The sequence below is a fragment of the Melospiza melodia genome, chromosome 6 (genome assembly GCF_035770615.1).
Source record: "Melospiza melodia melodia isolate bMelMel2 chromosome 6, bMelMel2.pri, whole genome shotgun sequence".
NCBI lineage: Eukaryota > Metazoa > Chordata > Aves > Passeriformes > Passerellidae > Melospiza > Melospiza melodia.
In genome coordinates this window covers 57,420,453-57,442,946 of record NC_086199.1, presented here as the reverse complement: position 1 = coordinate 57,442,946, position 22,494 = coordinate 57,420,453, and the positions used below count along the sequence as shown (strand labels likewise).

At 38.6% G+C, this 22,494-nt stretch overlaps 1 protein-coding gene, 1 long non-coding RNA gene and 1 other non-coding gene across 7 annotated transcripts in view; 2 read left to right on the top strand and 1 right to left on the bottom strand.

Moving 5' to 3' along the window:
- The window catches only part of IPO7 (importin 7), a 34,510-nt gene extending 13,542 nt beyond the window's left edge, over positions 1 to 20,968 (top strand). Inside the window, exons 6-25 of the mRNA XM_063158490.1 lie at positions 326 to 415; positions 832 to 926; positions 1,030 to 1,114; positions 4,130 to 4,264; positions 4,769 to 4,868; positions 5,863 to 5,939; positions 6,267 to 6,383; positions 7,169 to 7,258; positions 7,745 to 7,910; positions 8,639 to 8,799; positions 9,613 to 9,741; positions 11,407 to 11,473; positions 11,552 to 11,677; positions 11,972 to 12,069; positions 13,439 to 13,534; positions 14,239 to 14,459; positions 14,565 to 14,770; positions 15,225 to 15,431; positions 15,784 to 15,900; positions 18,194 to 20,968. Coding sequence (XP_063014560.1) covers positions 326 to 415; positions 832 to 926; positions 1,030 to 1,114; positions 4,130 to 4,264; positions 4,769 to 4,868; positions 5,863 to 5,939; positions 6,267 to 6,383; positions 7,169 to 7,258; positions 7,745 to 7,910; positions 8,639 to 8,799; positions 9,613 to 9,741; positions 11,407 to 11,473; positions 11,552 to 11,677; positions 11,972 to 12,069; positions 13,439 to 13,534; positions 14,239 to 14,459; positions 14,565 to 14,770; positions 15,225 to 15,431; positions 15,784 to 15,900; positions 18,194 to 18,291 — 2,481 coding nt within the window. The 3' untranslated portion in view covers positions 18,292 to 20,968. The remainder of the gene's footprint in view (positions 1 to 325; positions 416 to 831; positions 927 to 1,029; positions 1,115 to 4,129; positions 4,265 to 4,768; positions 4,869 to 5,862; positions 5,940 to 6,266; positions 6,384 to 7,168; positions 7,259 to 7,744; positions 7,911 to 8,638; positions 8,800 to 9,612; positions 9,742 to 11,406; positions 11,474 to 11,551; positions 11,678 to 11,971; positions 12,070 to 13,438; positions 13,535 to 14,238; positions 14,460 to 14,564; positions 14,771 to 15,224; positions 15,432 to 15,783; positions 15,901 to 18,193) is intronic.
- LOC134419382 (uncharacterized) lies at positions 306 to 22,170 on the bottom strand. 5 transcript variants are annotated; one of them, XR_010028031.1, is made up of 5 exons: positions 22,031 to 22,170; positions 16,225 to 16,324; positions 9,878 to 10,068; positions 6,220 to 6,377; positions 306 to 1,244 (listed from the first exon to the last, which is right to left on the bottom strand). It is a non-coding gene; the product is annotated as an uncharacterized LOC134419382 (long non-coding RNA). The 5 variants fall into 5 exon arrangements; XR_010028032.1 differs by having other exon boundaries at positions 6,251 to 6,377; XR_010028029.1 differs by lacking the exon at positions 306 to 1,244 and adding an exon at positions 5,059 to 5,654.
- Positions 7,428 to 7,608, top strand: LOC134420433 (small nucleolar RNA SNORA23). The gene has a single exon (XR_010028350.1). It is a non-coding gene; the product is annotated as a small nucleolar RNA SNORA23 (small nucleolar RNA).
- Positions 22,171 to 22,494: the final 324 nt, after the last annotated feature.

The window sequence follows — 22,494 nt, the reverse complement described above, 5'->3', positions numbered from 1 at the left end:
CAGCCTACAGAGAGTTACCAGTGTAAATATAGCAGTTTGGAATGGAACTGCTGTTAAATGCTTCAGAAAGTAGAGTAACATCCATTTAAGTAGCATTTTAGCATTGCATAAGCACAATGAATTGGAGCAAAGACCTCTAGCACCTTTGAGGATATTTAGGATATAGGTTAGATGGTGTTGAGTTCTTTAGCCTGGTTTTTGTGGTAAATTTCTATCTTTTGTTGTATCGGGAAAGATTTGAAAGCTAAAATTTGAACTGTAAAAGTAACATAAATTTATTATAAAGCAGGTAAAAATAATTTCTTTTTTTTTTTTTTTTAACCAGTACACATTACCTCTGGAGTTGATAAATCAGCAAAACCTGGCTGAGTGGATAGAAATCCTGAAGACTGTTGTTGATAGGGATGTACCAGCTGTAAGTGGCTTTTGGCTATTTATGTCTTTAAGTATTTTTCATTCACTAGAATGTAATTTCTGCATTCTTTTTTCTCTACAGATGCCAAGAAAATAATAAATAAAAAAGATTAGGCTGTATGGGGAGTTTCAATGAGACTAAACAAATTTTAAAAATATGTAGCTTGTATGCAAGTTCTATTTTTAAATTATAGCAAAGCTTATTTTGGCTTCTTGTTTCAAAAATTTATTGATCATTTAGGCATATTTCATGGGATTTATTTTTAGATATGCTCTGCTTCATTATTCTGTTAAGCTAGAAGTTCAAATGGCAGGTTAAAAGCAAGATATACTGTGTAGTTGTTCTAAATACATATAATTTGAACTCTTTGTGAACAATTGGTAAATAATGTCTCTTTTTTTTTTTCCCCCCCAAAGGAAACCCTTCAAGTTGATGAAGATGATAGACCTGAGTTGCCTTGGTGGAAATGCAAGAAGTGGGCTTTGCATATCTTAGCTAGGCTCTTTGAGAGGTATTTTCTCTTCCATTATTATTTTTCAAAAAACCTCCAAGCAAACATTCAAGTCAGTAATATTGCTGCAGCCTTGAGTGTACATACTTGCTTCTAATTGTAGGTATGGAAGCCCTGGGAATGTTTCCAAGGAGTACAATGAGTTTGCTGAAGTTTTCTTGAAGGCCTTCGCTGTTGGTGTTCAGCAAGTAAGAAACACTGAGTGTGGGGGGAGTGCTAGGATGAGTTTGAGTTAGTACTGGTTGCTTATTTCATTATCTGCTGAAAAGGCTTCTTGCTCTTATTCACATTGGTATGCAAAGCAGTGATGTCTGTGGGCTAAAAAAAAAGAAAAGACTGATAAAGAAATTAGCAATTTGCCACATATCACAATCCTCTTTCCACTTACAAGCCCTCAGATGAGCTTCAGACAAATGCTACAAATTTTTTTCCTTTCTGAAAGAGATTGGGTGTATGTGGTTTAGTTGGCCTTCAGAACCAGCTTTTAAACTCTGATACAGGTTATTTTTACTGAAAGTCTGTAAATGCTAAATTTTCAGCCTTCTGCAAAAGCCTGATCAAGCAGAGGCTCTCTTAAGAGACAGGTAATTCTGATGTTCCCTTTCCACTCATCTCCCTGTTTTGGGGTTGCCACTTCTGCTGTGTTTTACAATCTGCTGTATGCAAATAATCTTTGGATTAATTAAAAACTTCAGGTATGTTTTTATGAAATTATCTCCTATTTGGTTTATAAATACCTTTATTCTAAGGTGATTAAAATATAAATATATATAAAATATAGAATAGACTATTGATTTATGAAAATCTCACAGTGCAGAATGTTTTCTTCAAAGCCTTCAAGTCAGACAAACAGTTCTTGGTTCAGTTTCAGTTCTCTTAATTTCTAATGAAATTATAATGAATTACAGGACTTTTAAAGAGGAAATGTAGAGAAAGTTTCTCATAAATCCATGCATTTTGAAGGTTGGCCAAAGTATGGAAAGCATTTTTCACAGGGAGTGTGAGGCAATATATCCCAACCTTCTGCTTAGGGAAGTGGTGTCAGCTTTGCTTGCTGAGGTGCTCACCTGTCACCTCTAGGTGACATTAGACAGATAATTATTGCATGTTCTTTGGGGCCTTACTGGTTGCTTTGCACTTCCAAGATAAAATCAAGTTCTGACAAAGGGCTATGGCCAGTAGTCTTTGAAAAGATAATTTTAACAGTTTGACAAAATGCTCGTTTTTCTTTACATTCTCTTTGAATCAATTTTGATCCTTATTGTTATTGCAGCTAGGAAGCACCTAAGAATTCAGGTATTTAAAGAAAACTGCTAAAAAAAAATCAATATTTGGCAGGCTTAGTTTGTTCCTAAACAATAATGTAACTTGTTTAGGAAGACAGACTGTGTTAAGGTCCTGCCCTCCATTTTTCTGCAGAAGATAGATCTTGGGCCTCTGCTCAGGACATGGAATCTGCCAAACAAATGTTGTGGAGGATTTTTGAGCAGGATTTCTTCACAGAAATTGTAAATCTATGAATTACTGAAGAATATAAATTTGGATAATGTTTCATGGAGTTCTCTCTACTCTCCAAAGTGTTTGCACCCTTTTAATAAAGGAGTAATAGATAAATATAAGGCATAAGACAAGAGGTGGTTCAAGTATAAACTTGAAATATACTGCTAATATTATTGTCATAATTACTTCTCATTGATTAGCCCCCTCCAAAAAAAAAAATCCTGTACATTCAGCATTCACTTCAGCTGAACTTTCTTAGTTTTTCCAAACCAGGCTGAGCTGCCTAACTGGAATACCCTGAATTTATCCCTTGTGTTAGCAGCTGTTTTGCTCAAGACACTTCTCTGGAGCCAGAACTAAGCCCTGGTTGGACAGTGCTGCTTGTAGTTCCTTGGCACTGTCACAGAATTTTATTTTATTTGCCCCAGAGTGTCCATGCTCTTTTTCCTCACTGCAGTTCTTAAAAATTTTCTTAATTTTTTAATATCTTTACCTACTACATCTGAATAATGAAAATACATGCATCTTCTTGGATAGTCCTAAAAAACCCAGCAAGTTTGATCTTTTGCTCTTTTCTTTTCTATCCTAACTCAGTGCCTAATGCCACAAAACCTTGTACTCAGGTGTTGGTACCAAGTAATTTCTCTCTAAATCCTGAAGGTTTTTAAACATGAGCAGTTCAAACTTTGATAAAGCATCTAGAGCATAAAACTGTTTATAAAGCTGTGAATGTTTTGATGAATGAGTTCATCCTCCTTAAACTGAAGTACAAGGCAATTCCTTTGGGAAAAACACTTCAGTCTTTGTGTAATCAATGGTATGAACAGCATTCATTTTCAAAATGATGAATCTTGTTTTCCCTAGATTTTTATTTTGATAGTATTACAGATTGATCAATATCTTTCCAGCTCCTTTGGGTTGGGATTTTTAAAAAATGCTTCTTTTGTGTGAAGACTGAAATGAAATCCTGGCAATGGAATTTGCCATTTCTCTCCAGTTAGTCATGCTGCTTCTGAAGGTGCAGTGTTTCCACTGACCTGGATTGGGCTCCAGGGAATTCCCTTTGCATTACCCGTGCAAACCTCTCCTGTAAGCTGTAATTTAATTACTAGTCATGGTCCCATGTCCTTTTCATGACCTTATTTGTGGAGAGCCATGGACTTGAACACAGGTGGATCCCTGTGAAGGAGTTCTGGATGCCACTGCAGAAGAGTTGAGGCCAGAAAGCCAAAGGGAGTGACTGGAGTGTGTGGAGTGTGTGGATCACTCCACACACACATGTTGCTCACAGCTCTGTGAGGCAGCTCAGGCACAGATCAGACTGTGAGTGTAGAGTGTTCTGATCCAGTGGCTGGGTGGGAATTTCTGCCCCCAGAGAGTGAAGATGGAAAAGTAAACCTCAGAGGCAGAGGGCAAAGCCCCCTGGGGTGTGTTGGTGGTGACTTAGCATGTATGGTTTGTGTTATTGAAGGATGGTATTTTTAAAAGATGTGCACGCACCCAGTATGAGCTGCAAATTGTCTTATAAAATTAACAATGACATTTGGTAGAAGGCTTAGTCAGTACCCATTTTAGCCTAATGAATAAATGGGGGTTTTGTTCAGTTTTGAGGGGTTCTTATGCAGGCTGGTGAGGGAGGGTAGAATTGTGGTGAAAATGGGCTGTGCTCAGTATGAGACACTGATGAGATCTGATTTCTCTAGGTGTTGCTGAAGGTGCTGTATCAGTACAAGGAAAAGCAGTACATGGCTCCTAGAGTTCTGCAGCAAACACTAAATTACATCAATCAAGGAGTGTCTCATGCAGTCACCTGGCGGAATCTGAAACCTCATATTCAAGTAAGCCATTTTTGGGGTTTAATACTTACATGTTTCAGGAGTACATTAGTCAGTCTACTGTAGAGTGTTTCCAGCCTTGCTACAATTCACATTTTAGGCACTTTTCTTATAAATTGCTGGTGGAAAGAGTTTAAGCCAGTTTAATGAAGGTTACCTTGAAACATGAGCAAAGCCACTAATTTATTGCTGTCTCTCCTTTGTGCTTTAATTTATTAAAGATTACAATCTAACACAGCATATTTGGAGATGGTGTTAGCTGCTGAATTTATGGCATTAAATCATCTCCACATGCCATTATCCAAAGCCAGTCTAGTATCTTGTGTTGTGTTGTAACTCTGCCTAAACACAAAAGATGTGCTTCTTTGTAAAGTGCCACATAAATCCACTCTAAATCCAAATAGCTTTAGAATGTTACTGACAGGATGGAGAAAATCTATAAAATACAGGACAGAATACAGAGATTGATTTAGTAGTGCTAACCTGCTTTCAATCTCTTTATTCCAGGGAATCATCCAAGATGTTATTTTCCCATTGATGTGCTATACAGATGCTGATGAAGAGCTTTGGCAAGAAGATCCATATGAATATATCCGCATGAAATTTGGTGAGCCTTTGAAATCTACTCATGTTAAAAAATGGTTTCACGCAAAGGATGGGATTTTATGGAGTGTTTTTGTGAAAACAGGTGGATTTAATCTTAAAAAAAAGAGAGAAACACAGTGTATTAACCAAATAGAAGTTGGACATATTGGTGGAAAGGAGAGAGGATACAACAGTCAGCAGTGGCACAGGAGTGAAAGTATTTAATTTACAGTTACAAAGTTTTTATTGCAAATCAAACAGTCCTGGTCTTGCTAGCAACAACCACATACATTTAATGTCATTTAGAGGTTGTGCCATAAACAGCTAATATTTCAGGCCCTGGATTTCTTGGGGAATTTCACCCATGGCACAGTTCAGAGCAGATTTCCCCCAGTGGTAAATGACACATTATCGAGTAAGCCTGGCATTCCAGACTTGTCCCATTTCACCTCCTGTGCTCTGCTACTTTAGTTGGGGTTTATTCTATATCTGTCATTCAGTCCTCTGAGGTTGGGAACAAACAAAAATACTTCAAACTCCTTGAACAAATTCTTCCCTTCACCATGGAATATTTAAGTGGCTAGAACAAGGAATCTTGAGGGGTTTGGGAGGTTTTATCCCTCAGGTCAGAGGCATACCTGTAAACACTACAGGTATTGCACAAGGCTCTGATAATCCTCTTCTGCAGAGAAATGAGAAACAGAGCATTTTTAAACACAATTAATTCTGTGTGCTGGCCTGTAGAGCAAATAACATCCATGTCCAAACTTGACTGTTGTGTCTGCTTCTACTGTTGAAAAAGATTTATCTTAAAAATAAGAGACCGAGAACTTCAAATTAGACATGTAGAGGCAGTCATCATGAAAAACATAACCCATATGTATCCAACCACATGTTACTCTTTGGTCTTGGAATATAACCACCTGAAGGGTGCTCTTTTTTCATATTAAATACATTGGAATCATGAACTGTAGTAAAGGACCGGTATTTAAAACTGTTACAATGTTATTTAACAGATGTATTTGAAGACTTCATTTCTCCAACAACTGCTGCTCAGACATTATTGTTTACATCGTGTAGTAAAAGGAAAGAGGTAAGTTGTTCAAGGATTATACTGAAATACCACCAGCTAAATTCAGTTTATTTGCTGAAAGAGCTGTTAATAAAAGTTTTACTTTTCTGCTCTCATATTTGAAATTCCAAATTTATTTTACACTGGTCTATTTATGGTTTTTTGTATTTGCAAATTCCCCTAGGACCCATTCTTGACAGAATATTGTGTGTTTATTACAAAGACACAAAACATTGCCCACATTCCAGGCTTGGAGCAGGCTGTTAGATATTGTAGCATTTCAGAGCACAGAGAATGGTACCTGGGTGCTTGACTGGAATCCTGTGACTGACCTTACATGTAATCTAGGTCCTGCAGAAGACAATGGGCTTTTGTTATCAAATCCTCACGGAGCCAAATGCTGATCCTCGCAAGAAAGATGGTGCTTTACATATGATTGGTTCTTTGGCTGAAATTCTCCTAAAAGTAAGCAGAACAAATCTAGTAGTTCTTTTCATGCCTTTTTTTTTTTGCCCCTCCTATGGTATTTCTAACATATAGTGCCTTAGAAGAAATGCACATAGCCCAGAGTTAACAAGTTTCTGAATTGCTGCCAATTTTTTTTTAAGCTGTTGAACTTAATTGTTTTGGGTTTAATGTCAGCTTAATTACTTAATTACTGAAGTTTTATAGGTCATGTTCAAGTTCAGTTATTAAGTTCTTTTTTACGTTCTGTGCTTCTGGTGAGAATTACTACACCATTTCTGTGCTTCACTTAATTAAATTCCCTTTTTTGTGGAAGAAAGGAAAAAAGTGCTTCCAGTGAGAGGCTGTTTATTTAATGACTGGGTTTTGTGTCTAGAAGAGAGGAAATAAAATGAAATTAAAGATGTTACTTGGTTAAGATGGTAGCAAAATACATGCATGGCATGGACTTGTATTTGGACCACAGCTCTAAGCACTTTCCCTGACCACTTTTCCTTTTGGTGACAATGTGCTGCCAACAGAAAGGTGCCTCTTGGGGTCAAAAAATGGCTGGGGAGAAAGGTGTCACTATTATGACTGAAAATTTTAAAAATCCATGTAGGACCCAATTTAATTACTAATATAGGAGATCATTGTTGCATAATTGACTTAAAAAAGGGATAAGTGAAAAGTCTGAGGGTTTGTTACATTCTTCACTCTTCATCATGTGTGACTTTTTTAATGGGATAGAAATACATGTTTATATGAAGTTTAAAACTGATGTGCTTCCTTTCATATTTTGACAGAAAAAGATCTATAAGGATCAGATGGAATATATGTTGCAGAATCATGTGTTCCCTCTCTTCAGCAGTGAGCTGGGTTACATGAGAGCTCGGGTAAGAAAGTGTGGCCTTTACTGAGATACACTGTTCCAACTGAGGAATTCAGAAATCTGCAACTTCTTCCTTCTCACAGATGCTCCCTTTCTGCACCTTTTCCATAATAAATTGTACACCTATTCCAGGGATGGGTACTCATTTTTACATGTGTAGTTCTGGAATGGCTGCAGCGCTGTGTGCACAGTTTCCCATCTGTGGCTGGTGGTAGGGTCTGTGTGTGTTTTGCACACAGACTGTACTGCTCACACAAAACCTGTGGCCAAAGATGAACCTGAGATCATAGTACTGGTTTAGTGATGTCTGCAAGACAGCCTCCCACTGACCAGCCTCCACACTCTCAGACATCTTCATCCCTGACAACTCTTACAATATCTTTATTCATCTGGAGTTGCACCTCAGATTCAATTATTTTTGTAGGTTATGGGTATACAATCCTCTTTGTAGCTTTTGCAACTCTGAATTTCTTCACTGTTTTTTTTTCAGGCTTGCTGGGTTCTTCATTATTTCTGTGAAGTTAAATTTAAAAGTGACCAGAATCTCCAGACAGCCTTAGAACTCACGAGAAGGTGTCTGATAGATGATAGGGAAATGCCTGTGAAAGTGGAAGCTGCAATAGCTCTTCAAGTTCTCATCAGTAATCAAGAGAAAGGTAGGAGCCTTTTCTTACAGCAAGCTTTAATGGAATAGGTGTTAATTTTGTGATGTTCAGGCAGACTTGTTCTCTTCTTCCCTGATGTTAATTTTCCTCTTGCAGTTGTAACTTGTAATCATTTACTCTAATTTTTCAGCTAGAAAGGTTTTATTTTTTAAAATAAATTTCATTTTAACATTATAAGACATTATGATTATGAAAACACTGTAAACAAGAGCTTCATGGTACAGTAAATCCAGTTTTATAGCACCTAATAATTGAATCAGAAATACAGTGGCAATATCTGTCTTGGCATATATTCATTCATGTTAAAATTTAAAGGAAAAAAACAATCCTGATCCAGGCAGGTTTTACTTGGCTTAGTATTCCTGAAGCTGGCATAAAAGCCACAAAGCAAACATAAACTATATATTTAATACTTCAGGTAATTTGACAAAGGTGTATATGTACCCATTCCCATTCAATTAACATTAGCATTGATCAGTAATGTTGCATTTTATTAATTCAGACCACAGTGCTCTGGTTTTCATACTTTAATTTCAATCCTCTTGTTATATATTATTAAAATTTGTTCTGAATGGTAGTATTGCCATAATGATTTATTCTACTCATGGTTTTGGTGTGTTAATGCTGAAGCAGTAAATAAAGTTATTTGAGATGTAGGTTCTTAAATTGATCTGTGGTTTTCTAAGAATGTTAATTCAAACATTCCACCTGTTTTACAGCTAAAGAATATATTACTCCATTCATTAGACCTGTAATGCAAGCTTTGCTTCATATTATAAGAGAGACTGAAAATGATGATCTTACTAATGTGATTCAGAAGATGATCTGTGAATATAGTGAAGAAGTTACCCCAATTGCAGTAGAAATGACACAGCATTTGGTGAGACTTTACAGTGGCTTGGGAAGATCTTTAATATGGGAAAGATTGATATTTAAAATTGATAGTTGAGTATGACCATCAATTAATAGCTGTTGTTACTCCAGTCTAAGTGCATTGATACAAGTAATTTTCTTCTACATTTAGACAGTGTTTCATCAGAAGTGGCTTCATAACTTACACTGCATAGAAATTTCTCTAAGAGCAATTGTAGAAATGTTTGTGAAATCTTTGCATATTTTCTCCTGATAGTGGTAATAATGAAATTGGTAGCACATTTTAGGTAGTCTCTAAAATGTCACTTAGGTTGTCTGCTTTAAAATATTAAATGAAAGAGTAAATTTTAAATTAAAAGTTTGGTGCGAAAATAAAGTTGAATCTGCAGGAGCAATTCAGAGCTTGAATGGCCATATCTAGCAAGTTGTATTAATGTTTGCAAAAGCAGAGGTCAGCTCAGTGCTTCCCTATTAAAGGCCTTGGAGTTCAAATGGAATTGTTAGTGTGTCCTCTCTGGGAATGCCTGCCAAGTGCTGAGGAAACCTTGTGTCAGAAGAATTTACCAAGGGAAAATGTATTCTTTTGCATGGGACATCATGTCATTTACATATTTTTATTCAGGAGTAGATAATGGGTAAAGACAGCTCCAATGGTTTAACATCCAAATTTTATTATCCCGAGAAGAAATTCTGGAGCACAGCAGTCACCTTCTATTATTTGTACACATTTTCTCAGCAGAAGTCCTTCTGAAATTGTGTAGGGTGCCAGACTTTCACAATTCAATGACATATTTATGGGTTGTTCTGCTATTACTTGCAGGCAATGACATTTAACCAGGTAATCCAGACTGGTCCAGATGAAGAGGGCAGTGATGACAAAGCAGTGACAGCAATGGGAATCTTGAATACTATTGATACACTTCTCAGTGTAGTTGAAGATCACAAGGAAGTAAGTAAAAATGACTTTAAAGCTGATATGTATGGTGTAAGAACACTGTAAGTCTTTTATAGTCCTAGCATTGTTACATGAAAAACTGTCCTTTTGGCCAAAAAGATATTAGAACAGAAAATAGTGAAGTACTTACCATGTAGCCAAGATGTAGCAGAGTGGGTCACTTTTCTAATGCAATGCATGCAGTAATAGAGCATAAATGTTGCCACAGCATTTCCCATAAGAATCCAGCTTCTTGTTCACACAGTAGAAGCAATGTGTCTGTAGCAGGTGGAGCTCTGTCAGCTCAGCTGGGAACACACGTCGGATTTGATGAGGTCTGCCCTTCAAACAAAGCACATAAAGGTTCACATAGCTGCAAACATTGACTCTGCTGACTGGGTTTGCTCTCTGGGACAGAATCAATGTGGGTAAATACAGCTCCAGTGGCTGTGCTCGGAGATGGGGATTTCACCTGCCTCATCTGCCCTGGAGAATTTTCCTCTGGGATTAAAACTTCTGTCATTTGGTTTTGGTGTACTGAATGGAGTCACTTCTGTCCAGAGTACAGCCAGTTTCAAAAGATGCTATTTCTGATTAAAATCTTTCTTGACAAAGTCAGCTACAGGCTTTTAATAAACACATAGTTTTTTAGTGACTAAAAAGTTCAGTAATAAGCTGTAGAGCTCTGAAGGCTTCACTAAAGAAGCAGCATCAGATTCCCAAGGGAATTCCCAAGAATTCAGTGCTGCCACACTAAGAACCAGCTCAGTTGCTAGAGCTGCTTGTACTTGTTTCTGTCAGCAAATCTTTGCCTTCTAAATTAAAAGTCTGTGTAATGATATGCTAGTCCTGAGGAACTCAGTTTGAAAATGTTGACCAGTAAGCATTTATGTTTAGAGACATCTCCCACAGGATGACCAGTGTTCCAAGAGATATGGTATTTAGCAAGTTAGGTTCAAATCCTGTTCTGCATAGCTAAAACCAGAAACTCAGCCTTTACTTGTCCCTGTGCAAGGTGAGTGCCCTCAACAGGTTAATGACTGTTTTGTTAACTATAATTGGCAACATTGACTGAATCTGTAGGACCAGCATTTACACTGGTGGTCTCCATACCATATGAACATCCTAAGCTAGGTTTGGGAAGTGGTTTGGTATCTAGGATTTTTTTTTTTTTTTAGGGGTTTTTTTGGGTTTTTTTTGTTTGTTTGTTTTTGTTTTTGTTTTGTTTTGTTTTTGTTTTTTTTGTTTTGTTTGTTTTTTGTTTTTTTGGTTTTTTGTTTAATTTCTTTTCTGAGATAGGAAATACCTCCTGTGATTTCAATTGTTTACTCCTTTTATATATAAATATTTGCTCGCAGTGTTTTAATGGGACTGAGCTGGTGCAGAGGGTTAGTCAAGCTTTTCTTTTTAAAGGATTCCCTGTAATGAGAGTCTTCCAGTACTCAAAAACCACCTTGTATTGAAAGCTATCTTGCAAATCCTTAGTTGAGTGCTGAGCACAGCTGAGCTGTGCTCTTACACATGTAGTGCTCTAAAATGTGAGGCGTTTCTGATAGTTCTTAAAAACTATATTGTATATACAGAAGCTGCTTTGACAAATTTTAGAATGTGTTTCATTTCAACTCCAAAGTATTGAAAACAGTCATTACCTGTTCTTTTTGATTTTATTTTATTTTTCAGATTACCCAGCAGCTGGAAGGGATCTGTTTGCAAGTGATTGGAACAGTTTTGCAGCAGCATGTATTAGGTATCTGTACTTCACCTGGCTTACTTTCAGAAGTGCATGGCATTGGCATGCTGTTTACCTAGATTCTGTTTGTTTTAGAGTTCTACGAGGAGATCTTTTCCTTGGCTCATAGTCTGACCTGCCAACAGGTTTCTGCACAAATGTGGCAGCTTCTTCCTCTTGTGTTTGAAGTCTTCCAGCAGGATGGATTTGATTATTTTACTGGTAAGTAATGTAAATAAATCAGGGAGCCAGAGGGTTTCTTGGATGCAATTTCAGCCATACAATGAATTGCATCATGATTGAAATCTTAGGAAAACACTCAAGTGAGGTTACACTTGAAATATTTTTATTTTGCTGTTGCTGCTACCAGACTTGTTTTGCTAAGGCACCTATGACTTGCAGGCTTATCCTGGCAAGCATTAAGGAAGAACTGTAATTATTAATACACAGATTTCAACCTGATTTTAATAGCACACAAATGATACCTAACTGTGATCATCCTTCTTTTTAACACAGATATGATGCCTCTCTTGCATAATTATGTGACTGTTGATACAGATACACTTCTGTCAGACACAAAATATCTTGAAATGATCTACAGTATGTGCAAGAAGGTGAGTAGATTCCTGTGTGGTAACAAAACCTGCCATCTCTGAAGAAATAACCATGTTAAACTGGGTAGTTTTTCCCACAGCAGCTTTTGACTTCTGCTCTTTAAAGCATTTTGCCATCTAATATCCTGTAAGATTCCTGAAATTAACTAAGTTATTGCAGAGAAATTTAAAGAGATTGCATCAAAATTTCAGATACATGCTTTTGGCAGAAGGGAAAAAGAAATCCTACACAACAAAAGCAGAATAAACAAAGCAGGTTTGGTGCAATACACTGTGTGCATAAGGGCATGCAAGACAGATTGCAAAAGGTAGGTGGATTCTTCCATCTGGGATTTGTAGCCTCCCCATGGCCAGGATACACGTGCTGCATGTGTGCTGAAGGTCTGACACCTGTGTGCTAAAGAAGTGTGCAGGGATGGAAGGTAAAGGCACAGGAATGGGAAGTTGTTTTCCCAAGTTTATGCCCTGTCAGTGGTGAAAGCTGGGAGCAGAATGCAGTAGGTCTGACTTTGTCCAGGCACTTTTGGGCAGGGTTTCTGTCTTTTGATTTGTATTACTGGGCTTTTTTGTCCAGCCAAATTCTAGAATATACAGCTTTCCAGAGTGTTAGCACCATTGAGGAAAGGAATACTTTTTTTTAAGATATGTGTTAATGCTTTACCATCTCTAATAGTAATATGTGGAGATTTCAGATTTCCACTCCTGGATATGGGGTGTGGTGTCTATGTAAGAGCTTTGGTGAGCTGTCAGCTGTGCTGCCCATGGTATTTCCTGAGTAATTCTTTTGAAGATGTTTAAATATTACAGTGAATAACTATTTTAGTATTTTATAAATACTAGTGAATAACTCTTGCCAGCCTTTGTTTGAAAATAAGTTGCAGCCAGGTCAATTGGGGTGTTTGTAATTTCTTGGAATCTTATATATAAAATTAGCCTGTCATGACTGCTTAGTGATTGGTGTTAGCTGGGCACAGTGGATTTTTAACACAGGTTTTAGGTATTCCATGGCCTCCCACTGGATAGCCCATTTTTGTAAATAAAACTTCTGCAAAATTCAGTACATTGATGGATAAGTAAAGTTTTTCTTTCGTTTCTGGAAATAATCCTTGGCAAAATGGCAGCTGATGCTTTTACTGTAACTGTGGTAGGCTCAGCATCCATAGAACTCTTGAATATTTGTACATTTGGTTTGTTTTGCCCAATTCCAGCAGTTTCCAGTCCCTGGTTGTCTGTAGATCTGGCTGCTTCACTGATGGCTGTTAATGCTGGCATTGTTAGAGGGGTAAATTCATACCAGCTTTTCAAAGCAAAGCAGTGTATAGAGAATACTCCTTGAGGGGATACACCACCAGTAATGGCTGTGCTTCAGGTCCTTACAGGAGTTGCTGGAGAAGATGCAGAATGTCATGCAGCAAAGCTGTTAGAAGTAATTATTCTTCAGTGTAAAGGGCGTGGCATTGATCAGGTTGGTAATGACTTTAGTTGCTAAAACTAATACTTTTAAAATATTTATCGTGTAGTATGAATTGATTATGTATTAAGATGAGTTTTGTTACGAGCACTTCATGTGGTGCAACTGATAATCCTGTCAGTGTTACTCACTGACAGCACTGCAGAGTTTAGGACACTGCAAAACTGGTATTTTTATGAGTCTGGAAGAGTGCCACCCCAGGAGCATCTAGGTTCTAAAAAGTCAATTAATTTCATTCTAAGTTAATTCTAGTGAATATTTAATGAAAATTATTCTGTCAACATCATAGCTTTGAAATAATGAAGAATGAAAATGAAGTTCCTAGAATCCAAAGCAATATAATAGAGGGACCAGGGACTTCATTATGTACATATGGCAGTTGAAATTTGAGAGATAAATAAGTTGGTTTTTCTGGACTTTGTCGTGTACACATTTTCTCTATTTTCCATTTTTAAGGAAAATGGAAAAAAAATTTTATACAAGATTATAGAACCAGAAGTTACATTTGCTGTGCAGGATGTCACAAAATCCATGTGATTAAATATTTTCACATTTTCATTTCATCTTTGTATCTGACTTCTGCTGGCAATTCAAAATGACTCAGTTTTATGCCATCTGTGTTTATGTGCCACACTGTTGAAGTACAGAATGACAAGTTTTATTTTTGATCACTGAGTGTGAATGTTCTCACTGTCCAGTGCATCCCCTTGTTTGTGGAAGCTGCCTTGGAGAGACTGACCAGAGAAGTGAAAACCAGCGAGCTGAGAACCATGTGCCTCCAGGTTGCCATAGCTGCTTTGTACTACAATCCTCATTTACTATTAAACACCTTGGAAAATCTTCGTTTCCCCAATAACGTGGAGCCTGTCACCAATCACTTCATAACTCAGTGGCTTAATGATGTGGACTGTTTCCTGGGGTAAGTGCTTGTACTTCTGGAGATGATTCTCTGTGGTACACCTGTGTATGACCTGCTTGGAAATCCTGACAAAACTTGCAACTGTTCTACTCTTCTGTTTTGTAGACTCCATGACAGAAAGATGTGCGTCCTTGGCTTGTGTGCTCTTATTAATCTGGAGCAAATACCACAGGTTTTAAATCAAGTTGCTGGGCAGATCCTGCCAGCTTTTATCCTTTTATTTAATGGTTTGAAAAGAGCATATGCCTGTCATGCAGAGCATGAAAATGACAGTGATGATGATGATGAAGCTGAAGAAGATGAGGAAACAGGTATGGAGACAGAACCTTTGATGTTATTTTGTATGTTTCATTTTTTTCTCATGGAGATACTGAGTTCCTTTGTGAAATTATTCTGAGTACTCTAATTCCAAAAATGAAGCACTGCATTAGAACACTGGACATATTTTGACAACTTTTAAATAAATCTGTATAGTATATATAGTGCACAGTATATATTACTTTCCACTCCCTCTTCCACTGTATAATAGAAAGTATATATTACTTTCCACTCCCTCTTCCACTGTATAATAGAAAGTATATATTACTTTCCACTCCCTCTTAAAATCTGACTTCATCCAGGGCAGAGTTAGAAGAGCTCCCCCCTTTCCAGTCTGCACAGTATTGTTACCACTTCCACTGCCTGTTTTACCTAATTAGCCACATTTCTAAAGAATTGTTCTTGACATTTTCAATATAAACTTTTGTTTGTTTATAATTAACTCAGATGAGCTTGGGAGTGATGAAGATGACATTGATGAAGATGGTCAAGAATATCTTGAAATTCTAGCAAAACAGGCAGGTGAAGATGGAGATGATGAAGACTGGGAAGAAGATGATGCTGAGGAGACTGCTTTGGAAGGTTATTCCACAATTATTGATGATGAAGATAACCCTGTTGATGAATATCAAATATTTAAAACAATTTTTCAGAGTAAGTAACTGTATTTCTTTTCCCAGCCAACAAGTTACATTTCAGCTTTAGTGTACACTGTTGTTAACTAGAACCTGTTCAAAACTTCCAAACGGGCTTTCCAATATGGGCTTGAACCATTTCTTTCTTTGGAAAGGAGATGCCATTGTTAAACCTCTCTAGCAGAGGGAGTTGCTTAAATGAATTTATAGTGGTAGGGAAGAGGTCAGAAGCTGTACTAGTGTTTAAGTGTCTTGAGTTATGTAACCGTAACAGAATATGACTCTGAAAAGGGCAGTGAGTGAGTAAGGTTGGAGCTGTAGAACATTTTAATCAGCACTTTCCTTTTGCTTGTGTTTTGTGTGTGCTGCAGCAATTCAGAACCGTAACCCTGCGTGGTACCAGGCTTTGACACAGGGCCTGAGCGAGGAGCAGAGGAAGCAGCTGCAGGACATCGCCACCCTGGCGGACCAGCGGCGGGCAGCACACGGTACTCACACCTCACACACACTGCCTCACTGCCTCCTGGGCCTGCCCTGCCCTGGGGGCACCAAGGAGCATGAAAGTGACACTGAGGATGATGATGATGGTGTGCTCAAGGAGCACAGCACAGAACAGGCCTTGCAGTCAAGCCTGACGATGGCTCCATCAGAACAGGGTTGTTAGAAAGCTCTTAGAATTGCCAGTCTCCATGCACAAACTGGGTGGCAAAACCACAGGTGAGAGGAGTGCTAGAAACACCTGGGAGGCAGCCAAGGAAATAAAAGCATATTTGTCCTCATTTCTTAGACTTGAAAACAATTTATTTGATTACCTGAAGATAGTTGAACTCCAGGTACGTTAACAAACACATCAAGTGGCTGATGAATGATTTCCTGAGATGTCACATAGTCCAGATGGGATAGACAAGGATTCTGTGGGTAGGAGAATACTAAATTATCAAAGTAGTACCATCTGTAAAGCAACATCGTTAAGCCTATTAAATATTACATAGAATAGGGATTTTTAAATCTTTATTCAGTTTATTTTTTTTTCTTTTTTCCTAGGTTTTTACTTTGGAGCATAAGCTCCAAAGCAACTCTTAGCTCCATATAAGCTCCATATAAGCTCCATATATGTAACTCTTAAGTCAAGACTGCATGTTGAGGGATCAGTCCAGCCTCATATCCTGTGTCTTAGTGAGCAGCAGTTGCTACAGCTGTTTCAAAACAGAAATTCATAATTTCATTTTTTTTTTAATAAATATATTGGTAGTAAGAATATACCAGCCTCATATAATCTTAGGGAGCGGTTGCTACCTACAGATGTTACAAAAGAGAAATTCATAAATTTTTCAGTGAAAATATTGGTAGTAAGAATACACATTTAATAAGTGCTTTTTATGAGAGAGCAGCCTAAATCACCTCACAAAGCTTGTTTGGGTCCAGAATGATCCCGTTTTAATGATTATAAAATACAGTTTCACTGTGACTCCTGTCAAGCAGTAGACATTTTTGATGTAATTTTATACTACTGCATTTTATGGAGACAAAAGAATTTTGAGGTGTATGTTCAGTTGGTTGGGTTTTTTGTACTGTTTTTTCAGAGAAGTTGTTAAGTTTAACTTAAGCAACCAGATCCCTATGGGAAATTCTTGCCTACTATGACAGCACACTGATACTACATTTAGGCTACTTACCACACATGGGGACATCCTGCTAGAAGGATTTGAAATACAGTTCTCCCTTATTAATATACTTTAGAAGAATTTCCATATGCTGAGAGATTTGTCTTCTGTGGAGCTGTGAGGAATTCTCCCCCCATGCTCCATTAGCCATGGCAACGTCTTTGTGGCTTGTTTCCAAAGAAACAGAGCCAAAATGCACATTTGCCAGATAATATGAGCTGACCTGCATTCCCAGAGAGATTGCAACTGTTTTGATTTAGGAGAAAGTTCTAAGACCAACATAAGGCATTAATAAGTTGTTGTTATCTTGGGAATAATACAAGCCACCTTCTGCATTATCTAGAGTGTAGTAAAGGTAAAACCTAAATTACCAACCTGATTTTCAGTTGTCCATGTATTAGAGCTTGTTAAAACCAGTTTACAGTAATCTCTGTCCTACAGCAGTGTTTGAAGGATGGTAAAACCAGACACCATAGCAATCACTGGTAGTTACAGTGATGGATTTGTGCACATCACATGTCTAAAGATCTTAAGTTCTGGTTGAAAATGAAAAGTGATCAACTCGGTAGTTTTCTCTCAGAATTAGGTTTTGTGGTCTAGTAACCTAAAGTCCAAATGACCTGCTTGGGTAGCAGCATGTGTAAAAAGGTTTTTTCTGTTGCTTCAGTGGTGGTTTCTGCTTATATTGTTGAATTGAGATAGGAACACCAAAAATGTAGCCAATATCTGTGTACTGCTTTGTTGCATGTGCTCTGTTAATGATTAGACTGCAGAGTCTGTTGCCAGAAAGAATTGTGTGCCTGTTACCAAGTTTATAAGTGCAGTATTCTTTCTGTTTCTGAAGTAGAGTCATGTCCAGAAGCTAAAGTGTGGGCTTTTTAAGGTACAAATTCATGAAAGCATGGTGGTAACAATACTGAGAATTTAAAATAAGTAAATAGTCAGTCCATCTGTTCTGTGGTGCCTGGCACATGTCTACTTGTGGCTGCTGGTTCCTTGGTTGGGTATCCCCAGGTTAAACCTGTATCTCTGAGAGACTCAAAGTGGTCAGTCACAGAATCTTGGTCTGTCTTCCCCCTACACACACTAAAACTTCTGTGTTTTTTTTTTGTTGTAGAATCCAAAATGATCGAAAAGCATGGAGGATACAAATTCAATGCTCCAGTTGTGCCAACTTCATTTAATTTTGGAGGCCCTGCCCCAGGAATGAATTGAATTATCACTTTTCCTGCTACTGTGTGATTGTAGTGAAGAGCTTGTGTTCCTCCCAATAGTGGTTCCAGAACTGGTTCATGTTATCTACAACTCACTCTAAACTAATTTATAAATAGATTGGACAAAGCCCCAGAAGTGGGACCTGATCATTCAACCTGATACTGGAAAGCAAACCAGAGGTTTTTTTGAAGATAGGAAGAATCTGAATTTAAAGCTTCAAATGACACACGTTGGAGATCGGAAATCAAGAGGGGATGTCGTGAAGGCAGCTTTTCTTTTTCTGAGGAAAAAAAACTAGACATGGGCTGCAGGACTATTTAAAATGTCTCATTTACAGTACAAGCTAGAAGGCAGACTTTAATTTTTACACCTGTGGCAGTATGAGTATTTGCCCAGTTTCTTTCCCTTTTATCCCTACTGGGTGTCTATTCTTTTAATGTAAATAAGATAAGGTAATCAGATAGCCTTACTTAATCTTCATCATTTCCATTTATCAAGATTGTTCATATGTAGAATATTGGACACTTAATGTAGCACTACATAACTGATAAATCTGTAAATGAATTAGCACTTTCATATTGAAACAAGCCTGCTAGCCTATGTACAAAAATAGCAAAATGTTTGCTGTTTATAAAAATAAAAAATAAGGGATGTATTGGGGAAAATAATTTCAAGTTATTAATTTAAAATGAACTAGCAGTTTTGTACCTGGTGACTTGGTGGTGCAGTCACCTCTGGTTGTGACTTGAATTCGGATATGTAAAAAGGGGTTAGTGATATTTCATTGCTGCTAAAGAAAAAATAGCAACACCCTCTGTGTCCTTTGTTTTTTTTAAAGATCTCACTGTACGAGCTAGAAAATGGAACAAATATGTACTGTAAGCACAAAGAAAAGTTATCCTCTCTAAGGCAGGTAAATGAGACGTGAAGTTCTTAAGGTCACTTGAAGTGTATGGGTGAAACACCTCCATATGCAATCTATAAAACACCAGTGTCATTGGCTGATCTGGGCTATGGTACAGAAATGCAGTTTTTTTCCCCAGGTGTGCAGAATATTCTTTTTCCAGATCATGGTAGTGCAGGTGCACTACTCCTGCATTTCATTCCCCCTCTTTTTGCACTTGCAGCATTCGTGTGTGCTGTTGTCTGCCTGATCCAGACAGTGTATTTGAAGTTTTGCCAATCTTTCAGTTTTGAAGCCACAATTTTCTTCCTTCAAAGTTGCTATAGTAACTAGTATTTTAGCTAGAGAGGCAAAATACAGTTCCCTCTGGGACCACTATCAAAACCACTGTATGAAGAAGCCAGCAGGGAGAGGCTGTGAATGGGTTGGCTAAAATGCCCCCTTTTTATTTTCTAAAAGCAAATCCATTGGCGTTTGATCTTGCCTTGAGATCATTGGTGTCAGGTCTTTTAAATCAAATGTTTGGGTTGTTTTTTTTTTTCTTTAGGCTGTTTTTATATAAAAATGTCACCTGCTGTTACAATTGATATTAAACAAGCTACCTTAATTTAATGTAAGCCTCCAAAATTTAAATACAGGTTAAAAATAAACTGAGTTTTTATCTGTAAAAATGAAATGCACATATATATATATTATGATACTCGAAATGCAGTCTTCAGAAAATTGGTCTGTGTGGTGTGGTTTTTTGCATCAGCAGAGTAGCAGCATTTGGTGGTGCTTTGGGGTTTCCCTGCTGAGCTGCCCAGCCGCAGGCTCTGCCTGGCTCCAGCAACGGGGGACAAGGTGGGACACGGAGCCCTGGCCCAAAGGGACACTTGGAAAGCAAAGCAGCTGAGGTGGAAAAGCCTGACTGCAGAAGCCTTGGATGGGAACATCCATCCTCTGGTGGTGTGACACCTGGGGTGGTTGCTGTGCATCCTTAGGGGCTGCACAGAGCAGAACTGGCTGGGGCTTTGTGACTGGAACTCACGGACACCTCCCGACGTGCCCAGCCCCCCGGGAAGCTCTAGACAGGGTTTTATTTTTGTAGAAAAAGCTGACAGATGTGCTTCCAGCATGCCTTCTCCTTGCATTGCTTGGGAACACCCAGTTTGACAAATCATTTCTGAACATCTGCTGGTTGGGTATCTGCTTACCTTCACATGCATCCTAAAAATGCATGAGAGGCTTTGAGGGCAGAGGAGCCATTCTGGGCCTCGAGGCAGAAGATGTGACAGCAGCAGTGAGAAGGCTTCATGTATAAAGCAGATGACAAAAAATAGGGGGAAATCACCAATTTTAGTGCTGTTGTCAGTTCTGGAACAATTCTATTTTACAAGTCAAGGGAAGAACTTTACCTTGGTGTGAGGAATACAGTCTTCAAGGGTGCTTTTATGTGTCACTAGACTGGCTAGCAAGGAGCATCTTTTTTAAGAATGGATCTAGAACTTTGCTTTCCTTTGCTCCAAGAAATGTATTTATATAAATTGCAAAACAATTTTGCATTGTTGTTGGTGGTGATAGCGCATTTTGTGATGCAATATATCAATTTCAGTGATACACATATGTCAAATTAAAAGCTGATCTTCCTCCTAGAACTTGCACTTATCCATTCCATTTTCAAGGATAATGCAACTCTAAAGGAAGAGCTGGGAAATTTGAAATGTTTTTTTTCTATTATGGAAGATCTCCTTGGATTAATAAACATCTAAAGCAAATCCTTATCTTCACTTATTTCAGTGTGGTGTTTTGAATGTAGCTGTATCCTTAGAGTCCTGCTCGAGTTGCACAGCTCTCAGGTTTGTATTTCCCTCCAAAATATTCCTCCAAACAAATGTAAGGCATAACCAGAGTTCTCTTCAACTGTGTTAAATATAAAAAAATAGGTAGTTTTTTAAAATGCTGACATACTGGGTTAATATTTTTCCCTTAATCACTGTCTTCAAAGAATTATTAATATGTATCAGCCTAGCACCACAAAGCTCTATTTCAATCTCCTATAGCCTAGGACTGTTACTGTAAGATTTGTCAAGTCTGCAGTGGAATAATTACTGACTACCTGCCAATAAACATGCAGGTCATTTTAATTATGTCTAGTAATGGATACCTGATAAGTTTTAATGGTTATTTTTTCTGTGGAACCTTCTACATAGCCAGAATGAGCCAGGTGGAAAAGCTTTGCCGCTGATTTTCAGTTACTTTTCAGTCAGTATGTAACTTTATCTTAAATGGTGTGTCACTGGTTTGTGTTTTCATAGCAAACTGCTGATGGTGGAAAGAAAGCACTTCAGAATGGGAAGCAGAGATTGCAGTATTTTGCAGATATTATAATAATCTATTATTGGGAGTTGGCAAATCAGAAACAGGATTTTATCTTGGGTATTTCACTGCTGCTGTACCTCGAAACAAACTGATGCCTGCAGCTTAGATTTGGCTTAACATTTACAATAAAGAAATAGTAAATTAAAGAAGAAAAACTGTTGGCCATTAGGCCTGTTAGGGAATAAGGGTGGGGTTTTTTTGGCTTTTTGTACAACCGCAACAATTTTGGACTGCAAGAATTTCAAACTATTATTCTGGAGCAAGATGTATTTTTTTTTTTACATCTCTCATGTTCAGGAAGATGCATTAAGTCCATCAGAGCATCAGAGCTGGGCTTACTGTCCCATCAATGGGAATAATTCACGTCAACTTCACAACAGGGTTTTATGATAAATCACCTACGGAATTAACCGTAACACGCTTTGCTTGCCTTACACTGGGAGCTCTTGGGCTATTTATTACACGTTTCCATACCTAAAAATCTCCTAAGGACAACACTCCCAAGCACAGCTTCAAGCACAGCGTCCTTGTCCCTCAGAGCCGGCTGGAACGGCAGCCGGAGACACCGCGGCAGGAGGCCGGCAAGGAAAGGGCAGAGCGCTCGCTGGCCCCGGTCCGGCCGTGCGGCCCCGCGGGGCCCGCGCACGGCCCAGGGGAGAGCGGATGGCCCCGGTGGTGCCGGGTCGGCTCTCCGGGGGCCCGGGGGTCGCTGTCGGTGCCCTCCCCGTGCCCTGTCCGTCCCCGCCGCCTCAGGCGCTGCCGGCGCGCGCCGGGGGAGGGCAGGAAATGGCGCCGCTCCCCGCTGGCGCGCGGGCGCCTCGCTGCCCGCTGCACAAAATGGCGGCGGCCCCGCGCCCGGCACAGCCGCGTCGCCATGAAGCCGCGGGGCGGGGCCGCGGGCGCGCGGCCAATGGGCACCGGCGCGCGGCCCGCAGGCG